General features: G+C 27.5%; 5 protein-coding genes across 15 annotated transcripts; 2 read left to right on the top strand and 3 right to left on the bottom strand.

The window, feature by feature from the left end:
* Nucleotides 1–71: 71 nt before the first annotated feature.
* On the top strand, nucleotides 72–2,026 carry LOC124952128 (vacuolar protein sorting-associated protein VTA1 homolog). Of its 4 annotated transcripts, none has more exons than XM_047501538.1 (5): nucleotides 72–330; nucleotides 618–734; nucleotides 806–1,240; nucleotides 1,395–1,568; nucleotides 1,647–2,026. In XM_047501538.1, the coding sequence occupies exons 2-5, from the start codon at nucleotides 623–625 to the stop codon at nucleotides 1,796–1,798; spliced, it is 873 nt and encodes a 290-aa protein (XP_047357494.1). In that variant the 5' UTR covers nucleotides 72–330; nucleotides 618–622; the 3' UTR covers nucleotides 1,799–2,026. The 4 variants fall into 4 exon arrangements, with proteins under 4 accessions (XP_047357494.1, XP_047357495.1, XP_047357493.1 ...); XM_047501539.1 differs by lacking the exon at nucleotides 72–330 and adding an exon at nucleotides 337–489; XM_047501537.1 differs by lacking the exon at nucleotides 72–330 and adding an exon at nucleotides 337–533 and having other exon boundaries at nucleotides 616–734.
* A 674-nt stretch (nucleotides 2,027–2,700) lies between these two features.
* LOC124952072 (novel acetylcholine receptor chaperone) lies at nucleotides 2,701–6,610 on the bottom strand. The gene is made up of 4 exons (XM_047501396.1): nucleotides 6,114–6,610; nucleotides 4,337–4,475; nucleotides 4,130–4,236; nucleotides 2,701–4,035 (listed from the first exon to the last, which is right to left on the bottom strand). The coding sequence occupies exons 1-4, from the start codon at nucleotides 6,222–6,224 to the stop codon at nucleotides 3,922–3,924; spliced, it is 471 nt and encodes a 156-aa protein (XP_047357352.1). The 5' UTR covers nucleotides 6,225–6,610; the 3' UTR covers nucleotides 2,701–3,921.
* Nucleotides 6,611–6,911: 301 nt separating this feature from the next.
* LOC124952070 (rab GTPase-binding effector protein 1) lies at nucleotides 6,912–10,444 on the bottom strand. Its single transcript, XM_047501388.1, has 9 exons — nucleotides 9,887–10,444; nucleotides 9,570–9,677; nucleotides 9,040–9,473; nucleotides 8,381–8,877; nucleotides 7,962–8,243; nucleotides 7,642–7,861; nucleotides 7,453–7,563; nucleotides 7,138–7,364; nucleotides 6,912–7,059 (listed from the first exon to the last, which is right to left on the bottom strand). Exons 1-8 carry the CDS (start codon nucleotides 9,933–9,935, stop codon nucleotides 7,197–7,199), a joined length of 1,869 nt encoding a protein of 622 aa, XP_047357344.1. The 5' UTR covers nucleotides 9,936–10,444; the 3' UTR covers nucleotides 6,912–7,059; nucleotides 7,138–7,196.
* A 304-nt stretch (nucleotides 10,445–10,748) lies between these two features.
* On the bottom strand, nucleotides 10,749–12,896 carry LOC124952071 (activating signal cointegrator 1 complex subunit 1). Of its 6 annotated transcripts, none has more exons than XM_047501393.1 (7): nucleotides 12,806–12,896; nucleotides 12,183–12,341; nucleotides 11,968–12,077; nucleotides 11,538–11,856; nucleotides 11,280–11,443; nucleotides 11,062–11,198; nucleotides 10,749–10,989 (listed from the first exon to the last, which is right to left on the bottom strand). In XM_047501393.1, the coding sequence occupies exons 2-7, from the start codon at nucleotides 12,302–12,304 to the stop codon at nucleotides 10,861–10,863; spliced, it is 981 nt and encodes a 326-aa protein (XP_047357349.1). In that variant the 5' UTR covers nucleotides 12,305–12,341; nucleotides 12,806–12,896; the 3' UTR covers nucleotides 10,749–10,860. The 6 variants fall into 6 exon arrangements, with proteins under 6 accessions (XP_047357349.1, XP_047357348.1, XP_047357347.1 ...); XM_047501392.1 differs by having other exon boundaries at nucleotides 12,183–12,350; nucleotides 12,806–12,874; XM_047501391.1 differs by lacking the exon at nucleotides 12,806–12,896 and adding an exon at nucleotides 12,578–12,639 and having other exon boundaries at nucleotides 12,183–12,350.
* LOC124952069 (serine/threonine-protein kinase PAK mbt) lies at nucleotides 12,845–16,832 on the top strand. Of its 3 annotated transcripts, none has more exons than XM_047501386.1 (7): nucleotides 12,845–13,097; nucleotides 13,442–13,815; nucleotides 13,884–14,280; nucleotides 14,376–14,795; nucleotides 14,864–15,396; nucleotides 15,475–15,628; nucleotides 15,699–16,832. In XM_047501386.1, exons 2-7 carry the CDS (start codon nucleotides 13,451–13,453, stop codon nucleotides 15,858–15,860), a joined length of 2,031 nt encoding a protein of 676 aa, XP_047357342.1. In that variant the 5' UTR covers nucleotides 12,845–13,097; nucleotides 13,442–13,450; the 3' UTR covers nucleotides 15,861–16,832. The 3 variants fall into 3 exon arrangements, with proteins under 3 accessions (XP_047357342.1, XP_047357341.1, XP_047357343.1); XM_047501385.1 differs by having other exon boundaries at nucleotides 12,847–13,097; nucleotides 13,438–13,815; XM_047501387.1 differs by having other exon boundaries at nucleotides 12,848–13,097; nucleotides 13,438–13,815; nucleotides 14,379–14,795.
* Nucleotides 16,833–21,248: the final 4,416 nt, after the last annotated feature.

Below are 21,248 nucleotides of genomic sequence, written 5' to 3'. Positions count from 1 at the left end.
ATATGTTTAACTTAGTTGTATAATTCTTAGTTAGATTAACGTTTAACAATAATTGAATTTTTTTTCGTCGTGACATTAATGTTTATTTTTTTATATTTCTTTTTTGTTTGCTTATAATATAACTTAAAAATTGATTAAAACGATAAGTGAAATGAAAATAATTATATAAAATAGTCTATCAATGATTGATTCATGGCATAATACGGAGTAACTAGTGCATTGACAAATTTCTTCATAGACACGTAATGAATCATTGACGAACTATCTCTTAGATATTTGTAAATGACTTCAACTTTACGACGAATACCGCTAGAGAGTGTCGGTTTTATGGTTTGTGAATATTATATGATAATATTTTACGTTTTAGCATGTATTTAATAAGACAATGACAAAATGTCATAATTCAATAAAAGGCGTAATTTATAATTAAAGGAAATCAATTTTGGTTATATTGTAGCATTTGTTAAGTGCATGTGATTAGATAAGACGGTATAGTGGAAAATACTTAAGAATCTTATGTGTTAAAAAAAAAAAAGGTTTTAATATATACAATAATAATATATAATATATAAAAAACAAAAAATAGTAAAAAATAATAAAATTTTTTATCTGCTTAGACATAATGGTTGTTAGTCCAGAGTTGCCACCTGTTCCAGCACCTTTAAAAAACATTCAACAATATTTAAAAGTAGCTTCGACACATGATCAACGAGATTGTGTTGTCAGTTATTGGTGTGGGTATTAATCATTTTATTGTAATAAATTGTTAATTATATTAAAGCTTGTATTGTGGATTTTCTTACAGGTCGTCTTTATGCTCTTCAAACTGGTTTAAAATTGTCAACCAAAACTGGCGAAGAAACAAGTTTTTTAATGAAATTGATGAATTGGTTGGAAACAACCAAAGTAGAATTACATGATAATGAAGCTATTACCAACGATGTAGCTGCACAGGCACATTTAGAAAATTGGGCATTGAAGCTTTTTTTATATGCAGATAAAAGTGATAGGGCTTCAAATTTTGGAAAAAATGTTATACAAACGTTTTATACTGCAGGATTACTTTATGATGTTTTAACAGTATTTGGAGAGCTTACAGATGAGGCGGCACAAAATAGAAAATATGCCAAATGGAAAGCTACTTATTTACACAACTGTATAAAGAATGGTGAAACTCCTATACCAGGACCAATAAAAGATGAAAATGAAGAAGATAATATAAATGAATTTTCAGATAAAGGTTTACTAATGTATTTTAATATTGCATGTTATTTGTATTATTATAAATATATCGTTAATCTGTATTTCTATAAAAATTTGTATTACAATATTCTTTGTCTAACCATTACCTTCAACTACAACAATGATTATGTTTAATTTTCATGAAATTTCAGCTAATTCTAATTCACATAGTAATATACCCGATGATGAAGACAATACCTCAAACTTGGATGCTTCTAGTCCAACTAATGTCAACATATTCAATCCTATACCTACTGGATCAGAAAATGAAGGTGATGGAAAGACTACATATAATCTTCCAGATTTAAAAACTATAAAAGTAGATGGTAAGACGAACTAATTATATATTGTAGTCTTAAGAACATTTTTAATGACAATATATTCTACAAATAACATGCCCATAGGTGGAATTACATTATCAACAGAACAGGTAACTAAAGCTCAAAAATATATTAAGTGGGCTGGAAGTGCTTTAAATTATGATGATGTGCCTACTTCAGTTTTAAATCTTCAAAAGGCAATACATCTGTTAACAACTGGTCAAGATCCAGCTTAATTACAAGTGCCTAATAATCTATTAGGTTCTAATGTATAGATTTTTAATTTATAATTTTAGTATATGAATTCTCTTCTTGCTTATTAATGTTACAAAATATAAATTGAAATGTAATGTTAAATAGTTGTAGAAAGACTAAACAAATTATTACCATTAATTGATTAAGAATATCTTTCTATATAAATGTAATTTATGATTTCATTGTTTAAATAAATAAATCGCATCACATTGCTGCTTTAAAAACACAATAAGAATATGCAGTAAAATGGACAAGTATAAATATTGGCTGATATGTATAGATAAAATGAATATATTCATACTTTTAATTTTATATTAAAGATTATTATTTTAAAAGCATTTTACATTTGCATTGTCTGTAATTCTCGTGCATTCATGTTTTGAAAATATAAAATGCATAACCACAAATAGACAATTTTCTAAATATATATTATGTGAAAATTTTTCCTATGAAGATTATTAGTATTCTTTACATAATTGTAGATTTTATATTGCATATTTGAGCGATAAAAGATTATGTTATATTATTATTTTTTTATCTATTGCAGTTTCAGTCCTTTTATTTCCAAATTACTATATCATAAAATGTAAGCATGTTATGAAATTCTATAAATAAACTTTTATATATATATATATATATATATATATATATATATATATATATATATATATATATATATACATAAAATTTTTTTCCTTAATTTAACAAATATTCATGGCTACTTTCATATAGAATTTAGATAAAATTACGCTGCAAATTTCATTACATACTATTAAATATAGATCGAATATTTCTTGACATGTTTACATTTCTTTTTGTGTATAATTGTTTCAAATTATTATTATTTATATATATTTCATATACATATATTTAAACATGTCTGTCTTGTTTTTGCTTGTTAGCATGTTTATTCATTTTGCTTTCAAGTAAGATATTTATACAGTACATGTACAATAATTTAAGACCACAAAATTGGCCCCATTATAATTAGCATGCTCCTTTTCATAAATATTTACATTGTACTTATCTAGTTATATCAGAAAAGATAAATCTACAAAGCATATGACGTAGGATTCAAAAAATGAAATTAATTTCTTTTGGTTTCATTGGTATGAATTTTGTTAAAACACTTTGTATATTTAAATATTTATGATATCATACAAATAGTAATTTTATAAACACACAGATAATCACAATCTTTTTGCAATAATGATTAGAGTCCTTCCAAAATGTGTTTACAAAAGTGTACTGCGATTTTTTTTTTTTTCTTAAATGTAACTTCTGGTGGAACGTAGTATTGCTTATGACTCTACATATTTGTAAAATAAATTCAATACATACATACATACATACATATATATATATATAAGTAGGTATGTATATCTTAAATCATGCAATTGATATTTATGTAGAGTATAGCAAATTTATATGTATGTACACACATTCAGTTATGATATTAAGGAGAACACATTTCTTTTCTGTGGCAGTTAATTGTACTTAACTAATATTCATATTCATTGTTGGACAATGTAAATGAAGAAATGGTGGGTATCGGATTAATTTCTAATATAGAAGCATTCTAATGTCATGTAAACGATGGAACAAAATTTACTTAACTCTCATCTTATTAATATATTGCAGACTTTGGTAAATATATTTTTAATAAACTCCTTATATCTCATGCTTAATGTAAATATTTCACATAATTTAGGAGCACGAATATGGACCTGCTAACACATTGTGTTTCATTTCTGAATAGCAATATCGATCCAAACAATTATGATGTGGATCTGGAAATTTTCATTTACATGCAAAAATGTGGATGAGATATTGCTCACTTTACGTTGTCGGACGTATTCGAGTCTATACTAAAAAGTACGTAGCATTTTCGTATATTCTCATCGAAAATATTCTATCCTGTCCATAAACGGAAGGAATACTAGAAATAAATGTTTAACATCCATCTAGTTTTGTTTGCACGATTAGTGTAATTTATCTTTAGGGTTTATGTTTCCTTCTCTCGACAGAATTCTGTTTTGACCTACGATTTGCTTTGCAAAATGTGTAAAAGAGATACGCTCGCCAGATCTTCAAATAAATAGATTCAGTCTTGTTTTCTAGTTTTCTCATCTACTCCATTAGCTGCAACTGGTTGTGCATCTTCCCGTCGTAATTGCCAATCTATTACCAATCGACCAGTCAGCATAAAGAAGAATACCTAAAAAAGAAAAGAAAAAAAACAAAGACACGTTTAATTTAAAAACATTATTGTTATTTCCTGACTTTTAATAAAACGTTCAAAACATACGTACCAAAGCCGGCGCGATTCTTTCAAATCTATCATTTACCATATAATGAGAATATACGGCCATTAGCATCAAAAAGAGCAATACCGCATTAGACAAATTTTTTATCTTATCTATAAAAAATTTTTACATTATAATCATTAAATAAATTCTTAATAAAATAGTACTTATTACATTAATTTCATTAAGTTGGTTTTATATATATATACTTACGATTTGGAATTATTGCCATGGCAAGACCGCAGATGATTTCGAGCGAGCCAACCACTCTTCTATACCATTTGCTCGGAACTTTGAAATCCAACGTGGTAGATAATGGAAATACTTTTGCATATTTGACATATTCTTTTCTCTGAAAAAAAATGAGAATACGTGTATGTATATATATAGACACATATATATAGGTACATATATATATATATATATATATATATATATATATATATATATATTAAATTATCATATATCAAAAGGGTGATTATTTTGCTATATAATTATATTTCTCAATTAGTTTAGCCCAGACTAATTTATTATTAATGATTAGGTTAAGTGAATAAATGGTAAATATCGAGAATTTAGCGAATAAATATTTGGCATAGACTCAACTAACTGCTTTGGACAGCTGCTTTTGTAAGATAATAGCATATACATTAACGACTACGACGAGGATGGTCCAGCAGCAAAAATAGAAGCGAAAACACCTTGAATGCAAAAATTACATTGAGCTTCGTGCTTCGTCTAAAGCGTTGATGTTATTTTATTGTCTTTTGATTAATAATATATATCTATTTAAATCATATACAAATATTAAGTATACATGCATGTATAAAATAATAAGTCGGACAAATTCAAAAAAAAAGAATACCTTCAATTCAGACTAATACGAAACTTGAAATTTGTCTTTGAAACCTTTGTACATATCATATAGGCAAAATTAACTTATGTTACTTGCTTTCTTAACGTCATTCGAGAATATTAGAAAGAAGATTTAAATTTCTTCATTAAAAGGCGCGTATACTGAAAGACTTCTTAATGCGCTTGTTACTCCATCTTTTCGGCGTACAAACGAACTAAAATATTAAATTTATATTCGTCTGCTATCCTGATACATCATAATACTTTGTAAATTATAAAAATAATTGTTTCAAATAAATATGAACAATGAATTAGCTGCAGATCATTCTATTTTTACAAGTATTTAAATAATCATATACTTTTTTATTTATAATCATATTACTTATGGCACATAACGTATTTCGTTAAATTAATTACCAGTATTACTTGAACTACTTAAAAAAAAAATAAAAAAAAAACTGAAAACTTAAGAAAAAACTTATGAAACTTATGAAATTTAATATTTAAAGTCGTCCAATAAAGAAAAGAAAATTTATTATAAAATTTATATCTTAAGATATAATTGTTCTCGTTAGAATTCCGTTAGAAAATATATTTACTTGCATGCTTGTTATATTTCGTAATTCGTAACCGAAAACGGATGCGCAACTCCTACCACATTTTCAACGAGCGGCCAAATTCACATGCACAAATGAACGAATTAATGGACTACTAGCGACAGACAGAGGATATAAAAATAGATCAGCAAATTTCGATCCATCGTACTGAGTGTAACACGCGCTACAAACGAATCGATCCCGCCTACATTATCAGACAATTCTGAGAGAAACTGCGCACGCTTCCCCGATTCTTGAAGAAGAGAACAAGAAAAAGAATCATGGATGACAAAACTAATATTTAATATTACGCAACGTTTGCTTGGGGATTACAACGGAAGAAGGAGTAGAAAGTATAGGAAGAAATATGGGGAAAAAGAATAAAAATGCATATGTTGTTTTTTCTCTGTTTGAACCATCCCCGTTCATTCTATTTATCATAGCCGTCAAGATAGAAACGGAATTACATAATATTAGTTGAACTTTTATAATAATCAATGTAAAAAAGAAAAATGAGGGTTTGACTTGTACGGACTTACCAGGTCTTTATGCAGATCTTTGCTAATATGGGACGTTAATTTCATTGTACCAACAAAAACGAAGAATATACCGAGTAACACGGAAAGGGATTTCAATACTATTGATCCCATATTTTTTTTTTATTTAAAATTTTTATGACTATACCAGGATTAATTTGAATAAAAGCGAATGTTAAGTAGTATGTAAAAAGAATCGATTAAAAAATAGGAAAGGCCCGATCGATTGTCGGTCACACCACCTTGTTTTCGAGTCTATACTCTTTCTCTCTTTTTATCCTTTTTCACTTGAAACAGACTTACACTTATTAAACAACTTGTTTCTCGAGTGAATACATTTTTTTTTATTGTTTGTACAAGTTATGATATCACGAGTATTTCACCAACATTTCTCAAAAATAACCACGACGACAACGACGACAGCAACGGACGCGCTCGCATTGACAACATCTATGTCTCCTTTCCCTCTCTGTCGTATTGCAACTCGCGACAGCGCATTTTACCGCGACGCTGCCGACACACCGACGCTATGCGTCACGTGACGTCATAGCCCGCCTTGATTTTAGGATACGAGCATTCATGTGACCGTTCTAGGGTAGTCAAAGATACATATTATATAAATATTAACGAACATCTCTTTTATATTAGAGAAGTTATCAACAAGTTTTCTAGATTTCATTTTCATTGCAATAGATCATTAAATAATACATATATATATATATAACATATATATATCTATACGACTTATAGGTATAATCATTCGAAACAAGTAAGCAGGTTTTCGAAAAATATAATAATTCGTACATTTCAAAGCTTTAATCTTTTAAATTACAATAAACATTAAGTAGTATATAATTTTGTATTTACATTTTATTTGTTATACATCACTCCAATTATCAGACTATACTTTATTCTATCTAGTCCATTCTCATATCAGGATTAGATCCTTCTGAAATTAAACGTATACAATGCGTACTTAAGAATATTATGTTTTAATAATAAAAAAAATATTATCGTTTAAAATTACCATATCACGTTCATACACTCCAGTGACTTTTGAAATTAATACTATGTCCAAATATATGTTTAATCAGGCGTATGCGGTGGTTCTTGACTAAAATACGGTGCAGTATCTTGCACTAACAAAGTATGACAAACATCACAGACTCTGGATGGTCTTTGCTTAGGACCACTATTCACAACGCGTGAAAGACAAGATTGACAAAATATATGGCCGCAATGACGACAGTGTACCTACATACATATATATATATGTACATATATGCACAATTTCAGTATTCAAACTAATAATGACACTTAAAAAATATCATTGTATGTTCACCTTTTTCTTTGTAACTGTGAAAGTAACATGACAAGATGGACATTCATCAACATCTTCTTCATGTTGCCATCTAACCTCACTCCCAGCTTGCCTAATTCTTTCTAATTGCACCTATATCGTGATTAAACATAATACAATATAGAATTTATACGAAAATTTATTTCATTATGTATAGATATATTTTTATACCTGTAACGATTGTGACAATCGTACAAAATCCTTTTGAACTGTTTCACTAGTATCCAATTCCTGTTGCAAACTCGTGACTCTCTGTTTTAATTCAGTTATAGCTAAATCAGCTTTTTCCTTCTCTCTTAATACCTCTTCGTATTTTTTTTCTATCTGATCAAGTTTCTCCTCTTTTTCTGTAAATGACCGTTGGTCTCTTGCGTATTTGTCAAGTTGAAGCCTATACATTTACATTACTGATTAAACTATGATATCCTATTTCATAATCATAAACAATTTTTTCTCGTATCTATATAACTGTTATAAGAAAATATACCTACTTAAATTCACTGATGTCATTTTTTAACATTAAAACCTGTTGTTCTTTAGCAGCACTTTCTCGCACCATTTCTTCTCTGAGAAGATTAACTTCGGACCTTAATGTTCTTTCATTCTCTTCTGCAACTTCCTGAGCCACTCTAGCCATTATCAAGTCTTCATGAGTTTTTAATAGACTTAAATGTAAATCCTCTACATTATTTGGCATATTGATGCTTTCACTTTGCAGTTGATGAGAATGTTTACTATGTTTTCCCATAAGATTCTCATTTTGTTTCTGCAGCCTGAAAAGATTTAACTGAATTCTCAATAAAGAGTTTTTGATGATTGACACATTAACACAGGCATTTATTTATTAGCCTTGAATATTTAAATGGATATTAAATGGGAAGACTAAATTTAATGCTAAAAATAATCTTACGCGAGAAGATGTTTTTGAACTTCCTCTCGTTCTCGAGTTAATCTAGACAGCTCATCAGTAATGGTTCGTTGAATATGTTCAAAGTTTTTCTTTATCTCCAATAGCGTTTTTTGAGCTATTTGTGAAATATCTGTAAGCTCTGCTACTTTGATTTTATGCTCCTCCTTTTTTTCATTCCATTTTTGTTCCATTTCATGTCGAAATTCTACCTCTTTTGCTAAATCATCTTTCTGTACATTTAACATTCTTTCAGAATCAACTAACTGTTTTTCTAGATCTTTGACATTTTCCTGAATTTTAACAAGTTGCGCCTCATAATTACGGCACATATCACATGCTTCTTGAGAACTTCCAGATTCCTGTTGTTTCTTTAGCAATTGTCCTTCCTTACACTTCTGTAATTCATCATCTGTTGTTCTTAATTTTTCTTTTAAAGCCTTAATTTCATGTTCAAGTGGTACTACTAGTGATCTTAACACTTCTGCATCTTCTTGCGCCTATAGTATATTAATTTCATAAAATATTATTACTGAATTAACAGTATTATGAAGATGATAATTATATAATTAAAAGTAAAAATTCCCTAATAGAGTTCCTATACTATACTGTAGTAGAAAATGAGATAAAAATTTTTCGAATGCGCTTACTTACGGATTTACCTTGCGCATATTTTCCTCAAGATTATCCGGGCCCAAGGATAAAGCATCTGCTCCTAGTTGCGATGCAACCTTACGAGCTAATGTTTTAGTAACAGTTGACAATGATATTTGGGGTCCATCTAATTGTGGCTCGCGCGGTAATTGTGACTTTAACATTACATTTTCTTCTTGTAGCTTTACAAGCGATAATTTTAATTTTGATATTTCTGTATCCTGTCGTTTACGCACACAGGATGATTCTTCAACAGTTTCATGAATAACTTGTTGCAATGATGCTATTTCTTCTTGTGCTTTCTGCCTTTCAATCAAAATATCATTTTGTATTTTTAAATCTGCAACTACTAATTGGCTTTTTGCTTCATCCAATTCATTTTTTAATTCTAAATTTTCATCTTGCAAGCTTATGTTATCTTCTAATCTTCTCTTTAATTCTTCTACAAATATATCCGAGTTAGTATATTTAAGTTAAAATTCTAAATATTTTTAACTTAATAATATCTATTGTTCTTGAAAATTATTTCTTAACATACCTTCTTTTTGAAGAAACAATTCTTTCATCTTTGCTCTTTGCATATTAAACTCTTCTCTCATTTTAGTATTTTCTGTTTCCAAACAACTGATCTTTTTTTCTAGAGTCTCTGAATTATAGCAAATAAAATTTTTATAAAGAAAATATATAGAATATAACAAAAAAAAAAGAGAAAAGGTTAATGCTTTTCACTTTAAACTTATACAATCAAAGGTTTCGTAGGTAAGACTTACTTCATTTAGATTATTGCGATTTAATATCATAAGAAAAATATGTACATAATAAATGATCAGATTTATATTATTATATTTGACATACCTTCTCCGTCTGTCTCTACTACATGACTTTCCTGCGAGTGATTCTCCATCGTGTAATAATTTACCGCAGACGCATGTAATTTTTTCAATGATTCTACTACAATTTATGCGATATATAGAAGCGTATATCACAGTAACCTATCCACAAACTTTTTAACTTAAACATGGTACGTACGTTCGTCAAACCGGATAAACTATAATAGAACGTTGATATTTTATCTTCGTACAATGACATCAATATAAACCAATGTATGAAAGTACCTGGATTAAAACATCTGTTATGTGGTACAACTTAATCGTATAGAATAGTATAGAATCTTTGTCAACAACATTTGTAAACTAGATTTCACTTCAAAAAGATACGTACTATTAGATTTACACAATGATAAGTATCTTCTTATGTCGAGCGTCGCGCATTTGACGATGACGACGATGATTTTATCATAAAAGTATAGCAAGGCGCATGTCACGACAGTAGCGTCGCCGCTGCAATATTGTCTACGCAAAACACTTGAATTTGTCACGAATCGATTTGAAACGCGCCAATTGGGAAACGTTTTAAATGATAATCATTATCTGATTGGTGCATTTCGAATTGATGATTGCCAACGAAGATTTAAAGCATCTTGACTAATCTTAACCAATTAGTTATATACATGTGTGTATATATATATATATATATATATATATATATATATACAAACACATATATATATATATACACACAGTTTTATATTTTTTAATTTAATGATTACATAGTCTAACACATGTGATGGTTATATCCTACATTATATAATTTTTTGTATGGATTGGTGGCTTTATGTAAATTTTGGATTATATGAATAAATAAATACATATATATATATACTTTCGCTGAAATATTATTTAGTTATTGGTACAAATTATGATAGAAAACATTTACATGTGTTATGCAAATCAATGTACGAAAAAATAAACTTTAAATTTACTTTTTTATTATGATTGTTCCTCACCCAATGTAATTTTAGCTGTTGCTTGATAATAATTTGTTTCAGTAGCAGTTTTAAGTTGGGACAAGTGAATTTCTTTTAAATCTGTTTTACCAAATAATGTATCTTTATATTCCTATAATAAAAATATTATTCTTCATAACTTTCGAAATCATAAAATACACGTCAAATAGATATATGCTCTTACATTTAAAATTTGTGTAGCATCAAATTTTTTGTTAATATTTTTATCTGTTATTGTTACTTCGTTATCTTTCTTTCTATAGGCTATATTCATGAAAGTAGTGTGTAATTTAACATCGTTTGTTCTGTTTGGCATTAAGTCTGTAAAATAATATTTTCTAATTCTTGTATCAATGTATTACACATATAAAAATACACTATATGCAATATTAATTCACTTACCCTTTTCTGCAAAATAATCTACTATTTGATTAGACAATTCTTGCAATACATCATTTTCTGTAAATACTGTTCCATAAAGAATTTTAACGGCATCTGGATTATCATTCATAGATTGAACACCTTTTATTACTATAGTAAATAAACCATGTTTCTTAATGAAAGGGCTGGAAAAGAAAGATTTCTCTACTTATGTCTATTTATAAATTAAATTGGCTACAATTAAAATATTCTATTCTATAAATAAAATTATAATTATACTCAATAATATGTTGTTTGCAATCCATAAATATTTGTACTGCTTGCTTTCTTTCTTCTTCATCTAATAAAGTAAGCATTCCTATGGTAAGATGTAATTTACTTGGTTTTTGGAAAAGAATTTCATCTATGCCTGTAACAACTCCTCCAAATTTTTGAATTACATCACTTTTAAATGAATTGAAGTTTTTAATAATCTCATCTACATTTAATGGTATAGACAAGAAATGTGTGTAGCTTAATTTTTTCCTAGATACTTCTATAATTAAATCAATTCGATGTCGAGCTGATAATATGCCTCTACGATCTGATCCAATTATAACTATAAATTGGAAAATGTAAATATATTATAAATTTAAATAATCATTTTTATTAAATGATCACTTTTGATAATACTAAAAGTTAAATTAATTCTTAATTACAATAAAGTTACCTATGTCTCCATCTTGTTCTGGTTTGGGAAGTTGTATGCTTGTTTTGGTTTCAATTTCTATTCTCTTACGTACTGCATTTTTGGAACCAATAATAAATGGAAAAAATGGCCTAATATATAAAATTATTATAACTTATTTTGTAATATATTTTATTAATGTTTATATTTTCATACTTTTTTGATATTGTTGATAAATTTATAAGTATGATGCTTACTTTGCAACATGGAATGAATGCTTTAATTTTGCTTCTCCATGTGGTACTATTTCAATATTAGCATCAGAAGATTCTTCATCTGTATAATCTGCCTGATAATCTTCCTCTACATATGAATCCATATTGTTTTTATTTATCCAAGCTTCACTTTCAAAAAATCTGTAACACCTTCCATCCACCCATATTAGCTCTGGTTTTAATACATCCATTATTATTATATTTGAATTATTATGAAGTATTAAGTAATAAAGGTTCTATTAATTTTTATCAAATATTCAATTCACTTTTTATTATGACAGTTAACTTTTATCGTATAACCTATTAATAATACGTAGTATTTTACTTGAAAGGAAATAAGATTGTTTTCAATAATTTTTCATAAAAATAAGTCGTACCTAATTATTAAACATAAAATCTTGTTTTCAATTTTTTTTTAATTATTTTTAAAATGTAAATGAAAAATAATTAATTTTACTGACACTTCGTGACTTATATATAATAAGATTATTTAATACATAATTTTAAGCATACACATATTAATAAATATAGTTTGTTTTTATATATACATGTGTAATACTAAGATATGATGTATATATGTACAAATATACATTCATGCATCGTACACTTATCATGTTCATAGCAGGTGCGCGCACTGTCGGATTACGAAGCGCCATCTCGAATGAAGTAGCTGAGTTTCAGTTGTTCTGCTTACACACTAAAAGTAGTGTTATGTACGTTAGTATTGGTAGTATAAGAGTATAGTATAAAAGTGAACATCAGGTGGAGTCGAGAAACTGTACATACAATTAACATAGTTTTCCTTAATACATTCCAACTACAGTAAAAAGTGTTATATTGTAAAAGTGCATTCGAAGTATTGAAGAAGCCCCGTCGAAGTTACTGCATCACGAATCGGTAGGCTTTACTGTCATTTGGCTTCTCCCGATAATCGTTATATATTTATGATTAATAGTATTTTACGTTACATACTGTATACATTTTATTATACTTTCGAAAGTTATTGCAATATTTGTGATTTTTGAGACTTTAATAAACATTTATTTACATACAAATGAATAAATCAGAAATGTCATTTTCTATAAAACATAGTATCTGACAAGTTTTATAATAATGTTCTTAACATGTTCTGTACTTTATTCTAATATCTAAAATTAATTTTTAATTTTTTTTATATTTATTCTCATAATGAAACATTACAATAAACCTTGGATTAATTTAACATATTTTTGAAAAGACAGGGGCTAACAATGTTTGCTAAGAAAAAGAAGAAACCACAAATATCTACACCAACAAACTTTGAACATAGAGTCCATACAGGATTTGATAAACGAGAGGGCAAGTTTGTTGGATTACCACTACAATGGGCTTCAATAGTAGGAAATAATCAGATCCTTAAATCAACCAATCGACCATTACCATTAGTAGATCCAAGTGAAATTACACCTACAGAAATTCTTGATTTAAAGACTATAGTACGAGGACATAATGATCCCAGAGTAAAAGTATTGATAAATGATAAAACTACAGAAAATGGATTACCCAAAACTAGTACAGTTGCCAGATCAAATTCACTTCGTTCTTCAAGTCCACCACGACTTAGGAGAGATTACAGGTAATCATATATGTTTTATATTTAATTAATGTTTTTTATTATTTTTAAAATATTGTTTTATTTTACAGGCATAATACTAATCTTCCACCATCTGTTCCTGAAGGACAAGAAGTATCTTCAAATACTAGTCAAATGCAAGGATATACAAATTTTGGAAAACCACATAGTTACCTTGAAAAAATGAGACAAAATTCGCCAAGTGTTACATCTGGATTAAACCCTAACATTCAAAATATGATTCCAAATCTTCAAAACTTAAACCCTAATATGCAGTCTTCACCAAATTTGACTCATGCTGGACAAAATGCTCCTAATTTATCTATTAATTTTCAAAATTTAAGTCCAATTGTTAACTCACAAAGCTCAACATCAAATCCAACTACTCCACAAGTTCCAGAATCTGAATTCCATAGATTAAATTCTCAAATGACGATGACATCAAATCAATATAATGGCAATCTTCAGGTAAATAATGTTTCACATAATGTAAAGATCTATTATGTAAATTATAACTGGTATAATCTGATTAAAAATAAATTCTACTTTACATTAAATATCAGCAGATTCCAATCAATGAAGTATCTACAAGAGATCAAGTTGCTCAAAATATGTTATTACAAAAATTGCAACCAAAAATTTCACCAGTTGGATCAATAGCCTCACAAAGACCATTAAGTCAGTTGAGCTCTCATAATATTAATAAATATCCTCCAAATTATAATATGTGTGAAAATCCATCTACGATGCAACCTCATTTGAAGAAACCAATGGAAACCTCACAGTCAATGCATAACTTATCAAAGCCAAATGTTCCTTCCACAGTTGCTGGAACCACTTCAACTCCAGATCAAAATCAAAATATGAAAAATGCATTATCATCAGGTAATTTAACAGTTGGCTCAAGTTCAAATAGTTCCAACAAACAGACTGCTGAACAGCGACTAACACATGAGCAATTTCGGGCAGCTTTACAAATGGTGGTAAGTAAACATAACTATAGATCATATGTTTAAATTTATAATTTTTCTATACACTTTAAAAATCGTAGGTAAGTCGAGGAGATCCTCGAGAAAATTTAGAAAATTTTTTGAAGATTGGAGAGGGTAGTACAGGAACTGTATGTATAGCAACAGATAAAAGTACAAATCGTCAAGTTGCAGTAAAAAAAATGGATTTAAGAAAACAACAAAGGCGAGAATTGCTTTTTAATGAGGTTGTTATTATGAGGGATTATCATCATCCTAATATAGTAGAGATGTATGATAGTTTCCTAGTAGATGATGAGCTTTGGGTTGTGATGGAATATTTGGAGGGTGGTGCATTAACGGATATTGTAACACACTCGCGCATGGATGAGAGTCAAATTGCAACAGTGTGTTCTCAATGTCTTAAGCCATTGGCATATCTACACTCACAGGGAGTTATTCATAGAGATATTAAGTCTGATTCAATATTACTTACGGCAGATGGAAGAGTGAAATTATCTGATTTTGGTTTCTGTGCTCAAGTCTCTCAAGAATTACCAAAGAGAAAATCTCTGGTTGGAACACCATATTGGATGAGTCCTGAAGTTATTTCTAGGTATATTACCTGTTATATCAATAATTATATTTTTCTACATACATTAGAAAATTGTAATTCTTATATCGTGTTTTATAGATTACCATATGGGCCTGAAGTAGATATTTGGTCATTAGGGATAATGATCATTGAAATGGTTGATGGCGAACCACCATTTTTTAATGAACCTCCTTTACAAGCTATGAGACGTATAAGAGACATGCCACCTCCAAAATTAAAAAATTCTCATAAAGTAAGGAATGTTCTTATAAAATCTTACTTATTGTTTATTATGTAATTAACAAAATGCACAATAATTGTAGGTTAGTCCACGTCTTCAAGGATTCCTTGAAAGAATGCTTGTTCGTGATCCAGCTCAAAGAGCAACAGCAGCTGAATTGTTACAGCATCCATTTCTTAGGCAAGCTCAAAGTCCAAGTATTTTGATTCCTCTAATGAGAGGCGCAAGACATACAAATTGTTGATAGGTGAGATGAGATTATTATGATTCCATTAAATGCTTTCATTAATGATTGCAATAGTAGACACAGAAGTGGAAAAGTGCTAAATATGCCTGATGTAAACAGTCATAATTATATTGTAGATCATGTAAAGTATAATAATGTTTAGACAATTTATTCTGAAAAGTTTAAACATTCCAATTATTTCTGAGCTTATACATATTAATTTATATATAAATATATGAACTATTTGCCAATAATATTAATGTTATGAAAGCAAGATGTTCTAAAGTTACGTATAAATAAAGTTCATAAATTGTTCTTGAACAATTTCTAAATGGTTCTTGAATAATTTGCGAACTTGTATATAATTTTGGTTTATACATGGCTGATAATATTGGAAAAATAAATAAGATATCAATTTATATCTACTCCATGTAGAATAAATAAAAAGTGCCTTGGCTATAACAAGACATTCAAAACATTGATATTTGACTCATTCACTGCCATAATATATTTTCTTAAAATAATTTATACACCAAGTGAAAGAATACTTTGACTGACTTATTAAATTAAATCTTGTGAATAAATAAAACATAATATAAATTACTATGTTTAAATAAATATATTAATTTTCAAAATAGGATATATATTTTCCTATATAAAATATTAGTGGCGGTGGATGTGTAAATCTAAGAAAATGGCAATTGCTTATCTGTTTTCATGATATGATGATGAACATTTCATTAATTATTACAATGTCATTTAAGTTACTAATTAAATATGATATAAAGAACTATGTATGCTGCACAGATTTTTTAGTCTATTGACAAATTGTTGATAAGAATAATGTGCCACGTATGCCACTTTATTTTAAGAATTAATAAATCATTAAAAATTTTTTTTAATTTGTATTACACTATATTAATGTACTAGAAAATTTTAACATATGTTTTTTAATACTTCTTGTTTTTATCAAATTTATATTTTTATTTAAAATGGAATTCTCCAAATAACAAATATTTTTTTTTATATACGTATAACAGGTTTTAATAACTTATATGTATTAATCTTGTTCTATTTTCTATAACAAAACATAATTATAAATGTAATTACATATTTGTTAAAATATAAAAAAATTACGTATTTGAACGTGATTTTTAAAATCTATTTGTGATAGGCAACAAAAATTCATGTTCAAATGAATCATAAAGAAATGTTTGTATCATTTGAAAATAACATTATTTCTATTGAAATGTTATTAGATAAAATTATTTGTAATGTCATAAGATATTGTTCTTTGAAAATTATGTATTGTCAATGTAATAATACAAAACTGTTAGTATTATGGTTTTAAGATGGCACACAAATTATTGTTTGCACAAATGGGTCGTTTGAAACATTAATATTTGAAATTTTAGAAAATGATATTTCTAAGATCAATATTATGTAGAAATATGTTCCATCAAATTTTCTTATATATGTATTTATCATGATTCATATTGTGGGGAAATATCTATTATTGTAATGTAATACAAAATACTATTTTATGCAGTATTCTTATGGAAGTTCAACATTCTAATGGAACATTCCTAAATTAATAGACACATAAAGTGTTCAAAATATGATTTACGTTTGTAGAATATTTTTTTATTGTTATTCAGCCATACAAAATAATGAAGTCAATAAATATAAATTTAAATATTCACTTGCAAGAAAATTTTCAGAAAGAAATGCCTTAAAAAAAGATCGTTTTTAAAAAATCTAATGTCTAAATATTTTTGGAAGATATACAGATTTAAAATAAAAATATAATACTCACATTTTTAATTAACATTTTATATATATTATAAGTTGTATAATATTATCTTGCATTCGACAACATACAAATATGTATATCAATGATCAGTAGTAAGCATTATTTATAATGTAAAATACAATTCATTCAGAAATTATTAGGAAGTCAAAAGTATTTTTTAATCAAATCTTTACGTATTAAGCGATGAAACTTATTGGGATTATGTAGCATAATAAAATTTATCTTTAAATTGTACAGTTTTGATACTAATTTAATTAATGATTAATGTAAGTAAACAGATTGTCATTTATACTGTGCAGATAATCGATACTTGTTTTGTTGTCAACTTTCTTTTTAATGTATCGAAATAGATTCACATTAAATAGGTTGCAATGAAGAATGTATACGAATGATATAATTACATTCTAGCATTATATATATATATATATATATATATATATATATATATATATAAATATATAATATATATATATATATTATGTATCCCTGAAAATGTAATGTATTAACCAAAAGTATCGATTTTGTTTTTAAGTTTTTAAAGGGAAGTTTTTTTTTTTCGTCTAAGGCAATATTGCGACAATAATGATTTTATTTGTACAGTTTTATTTGTTATTAAACTAATTATTACAGTTTTGTGATATTATGTAATATTGTAGCACTAGAATTATCTATTCAAAATGGAAGATCTGGACGTTGAACTCTCAATGTCATTTTAATTATGAAATTTCATCATTTTGTAGTTTCAATTATTATTATTATTATTATTATTATTATTATTATTATTATTATTATTATTATTATTATTAATGAAAGTCGACAATGTTTTACGAAAAAGTTAAGCAAGTCATTTATTCACACTATTAAAAAGACTTAGAAAATTCAAAAAAAAAAAAAGGAAAAACAAATATCGATGATTCCAACAAAGTATACTTAACATCGAATAATAATACTTTTTACTTCGTGTCGCGGCACTAATCGATAATTAAGGCCATTGTACTTATTATATTTTTATCATAATAAATGAAGAGCTCTCGTTGAGAATATACGAAACTACGAATTAAATAATGATATTATATGTGTACATAAATCTATTTCTAGGTAATAAAGATAATAATAATAAATTCTCACTTTATTAATAGTTTTCTTAGTCATAAACATACACACAATATATATATATATATATATATATATATATATATATATTGAATTTTACACTATTAATTGTAAAATATAACAATAAAATAAGATATCAAGTTATTTTCTAGTCATTTTTTACAACGATCATGTTCAATTAATGGCCAAAAAACAAAAGAAAATGTTCGTTTTTCGATATTCATGATCTTTTTCACTATTCACTGAGTAAATATCAATGACATAACTAATATAATCAAAAGTTAATCATACAATGATTTATTAGTTTCTTTAAAAACTCGTTGAAACGGGCCTAGTCATAGAACGAATGTTTATAGAACGATTAGGGGAGAAACGGAGAGGATGATGGCAAAAAGAAGCAGAACGCTGTTACTATGCGGACTCAGCATACCAAAAGAAAGGCGGTTCTAGCGCGTCCGTGTATCTGATTGGTTGAATGCGACGAGCCTCTGTTCGACCGGGATGACCTTCACATTCTACCTGCGACATAGGCGCCACACGATGACTCGTTGATGCATGACTTGAAGTTTCCAGGAAATGAATCGTTCAGTATTCCTGGGATTGATAATTCACAAAATGATGCAACATAGATCAAAAGTATTTTAGATTTCTCTTAACTTGGATATTGGATTTAATTAAAATTAAAAAAGATTTTAATTTCTGAAATCGTAACTTTTGTCTGATGTAATTAGGATTTTTTTAAATAGAAATATATATACACACGATTGAAATGTGATTAGTTCAAATTATAAATTTCTTCAAAATTACTACGAAAAAAGAAAAATAAGAAAATATATATATTATCATGAACAATGCAAAGTTTGCTTAACCAATTTTATGTAGAAATTTCTATAAAAATGTATCCGTTATCGGTAAAATTATAAAATACCCTTCGAAATGAATATTGAGATGTATACTTTGATTTGATTGATATAAAGTACGCAAATATTATCAAATCTAATCAGATCTATTTGAAAATTGCTCTTATAAGCTACTATCGATATTGAACTCTTCTTTTGATATTATTTGCTAATATTTGTTATCTTTGTCTTAGATCTTTTATTGATTGCAACAATGAATAATCTCAAAAAAATAATTTTAAGAATGGTTAAGAAATATAAAAAGTTAAAAAAATGGAAAAACCAATTGTTATCATATTAAATAAACTGTTTCCAAAGTCGAAAATGAATCTTGTGAGAAATGAGTGGCCACGCCACTGATAAATAGCGTCTGGGCTCGACAGTGATAAAACGTGACGTGGTATACGTCACGCCGAAGGACGATGTATATATAAGAAAACGTGTATATGTGTACGTTCGAAGGGGTCGTCGTATTCGAAGTGTTTTATAAAAACCGACAGAATGACGAAGTAGGCGTGTCCTATAAGGCACATGGAGTTGGTCACGTAGGATGTAACGGACGATCTCGAAAGTTTCATCAGCTCTCTCATCGTGACGTGCACACAATATTTTATATATATATATATATATATATATATATATATACACACACACACTCATATGAGCCATTCAAAGCAAAATGACTAATTCTATTTTTTGCAATTAAAAAAATGTTTACTAAAGGACTTGATTGATACTTGATTGGTAGCATTTCACTTTTTATATTTAAAATAAATTTTCTTGACGATTAGCAGTTATTAAACGAGGAAACTTTGTAAGTAAATAAATAATTTACTTCAGAAGCCAAAATTTTTATCAAGTTAAATAAAATTAAATTAAATGAATTATCTTACATGTCATAACATAAATCTATTATACTCGTAATAATACATTCTATATATATACACACACATACATGCAATGTATGTTTAAATACATATTTTACAAAAAAATTAAAAATACAGTATACATTTATAATTTTATTGATTTTCTTTATTTTTTGTTTTGCGTAGTTAATCACTTTGACAAATGAACGATTTATATATAAATATTTCATGTCAGCATAAAAAATGATAAACAGTGAATAAAGTACGTTTTCCACTCTCTCTTTCTTGTTTTCTCTTATCTACGAAATAATTCCTTGTTAAAGATCTCCCAAAGATAGAAAGTGATTCAATGATAGATAGTCTTTTCATTTGCACTCCCACTCTTTTCCTTAGATATAGTAAAACAATCAAAATCATTTACATTTGTGAACTTCGAAACGTTGACGTCGATTTTAAGCCCAAATACATTCTTTCCATTCTTTTTTTTTATGATTCAGTCAATAAGAAGACTTTAGACTCTGTTTAATGTACTCCGAAATTCGTTCTTTTATCACCTTAAATTCTATTTAAAAAAATGCTTTTCCTTTCAGTAAAAAACAAAAATTCATTTGAATATTCATTTCGATTTTAATTTCCTTTCGTTTAACAAAGAAAAAAATATCAAACCAGATGTATTGTGTTAAATATCCTGTTAGAACAATATAGACAGCTGAAA

Source organism: Vespa velutina, chromosome 10, assembly GCF_912470025.1.
Source record: "Vespa velutina chromosome 10, iVesVel2.1, whole genome shotgun sequence".
Lineage (NCBI taxonomy): Eukaryota > Metazoa > Arthropoda > Insecta > Hymenoptera > Vespidae > Vespa > Vespa velutina.
This window is presented reverse-complemented; position numbering and strand designations above follow the sequence as displayed.

Bases quoted from the DNA above. Each gene is read 5' to 3' on its own strand.
- LOC124952072 (XM_047501396.1), bottom strand. From the start codon at position 6,224: ATGGGATCAATAGTATTGAAATCCCTTTCCGTGTTACTCGGTATATTC. The intron at 4,476-6,113 runs GTAAGTCCGTAC...ATTTTTTTTCAG, and splicing joins AAGATCTGCATAAAGACCTG to AGAAAAGAATATGTCAAATA. The intron at 4,036-4,129 runs GTACGTATGTTT...TTTCTTTTTTAG, and splicing joins AAAGAATCGCGCCGGCTTTG to GTATTCTTCTTTATGCTGAC.
- LOC124952071 (XM_047501389.1), bottom strand. From the start codon at position 12,391: ATGGATGTATTAAAACCAGAGCTAATATGGGTGGATGGAAGGTGTTAC. The intron at 11,444-11,537 runs GTATAATTATAA...TTTCTTTTCCAG, and splicing joins TGCAAACAACATATTATTGA to CCCTTTCATTAAGAAACATG. The intron at 11,199-11,279 runs GTAAGTGAATTA...ATTATTTTACAG, and splicing joins AGATTATTTTGCAGAAAAGG to ACTTAATGCCAAACAGAACA.
- LOC124952070 (XM_047501388.1), bottom strand. From the start codon at position 9,935: ATGGAGAATCACTCGCAGGAAAGTCATGTAGTAGAGACAGACGGAGAA. The intron at 8,244-8,380 runs GTAAGATTATTT...AAATCTTTTCAG, and splicing joins GTTCAAAAACATCTTCTCGC to GCTGCAGAAACAAAATGAGA. The intron at 7,564-7,641 runs GTATAAAAATAT...ATCACGATATAG, and splicing joins GATTGTCACAATCGTTACAG to GTGCAATTAGAAAGAATTAG.
- LOC124952069 (XM_047501386.1), top strand. From the start codon at position 13,451: ATGTTTGCTAAGAAAAAGAAGAAACCACAAATATCTACACCAACAAAC. The intron at 14,281-14,375 runs GTAAATAATGTT...ATTAAATATCAG, and splicing joins AATATAATGGCAATCTTCAG to CAGATTCCAATCAATGAAGT. The intron at 15,397-15,474 runs GTATATTACCTG...CGTGTTTTATAG, and splicing joins AGTCCTGAAGTTATTTCTAG to ATTACCATATGGGCCTGAAG.
- LOC124952128 (XM_047501538.1), top strand. From the start codon at position 623: ATGGTTGTTAGTCCAGAGTTGCCACCTGTTCCAGCACCTTTAAAAAAC. The intron at 1,241-1,394 runs GTTTACTAATGT...ATGAAATTTCAG, and splicing joins AAATGAATTTTCAGATAAAG to CTAATTCTAATTCACATAGT. The intron at 1,569-1,646 runs GTAAGACGAACT...ACATGCCCATAG, and splicing joins AAAAACTATAAAAGTAGATG to GTGGAATTACATTATCAACA.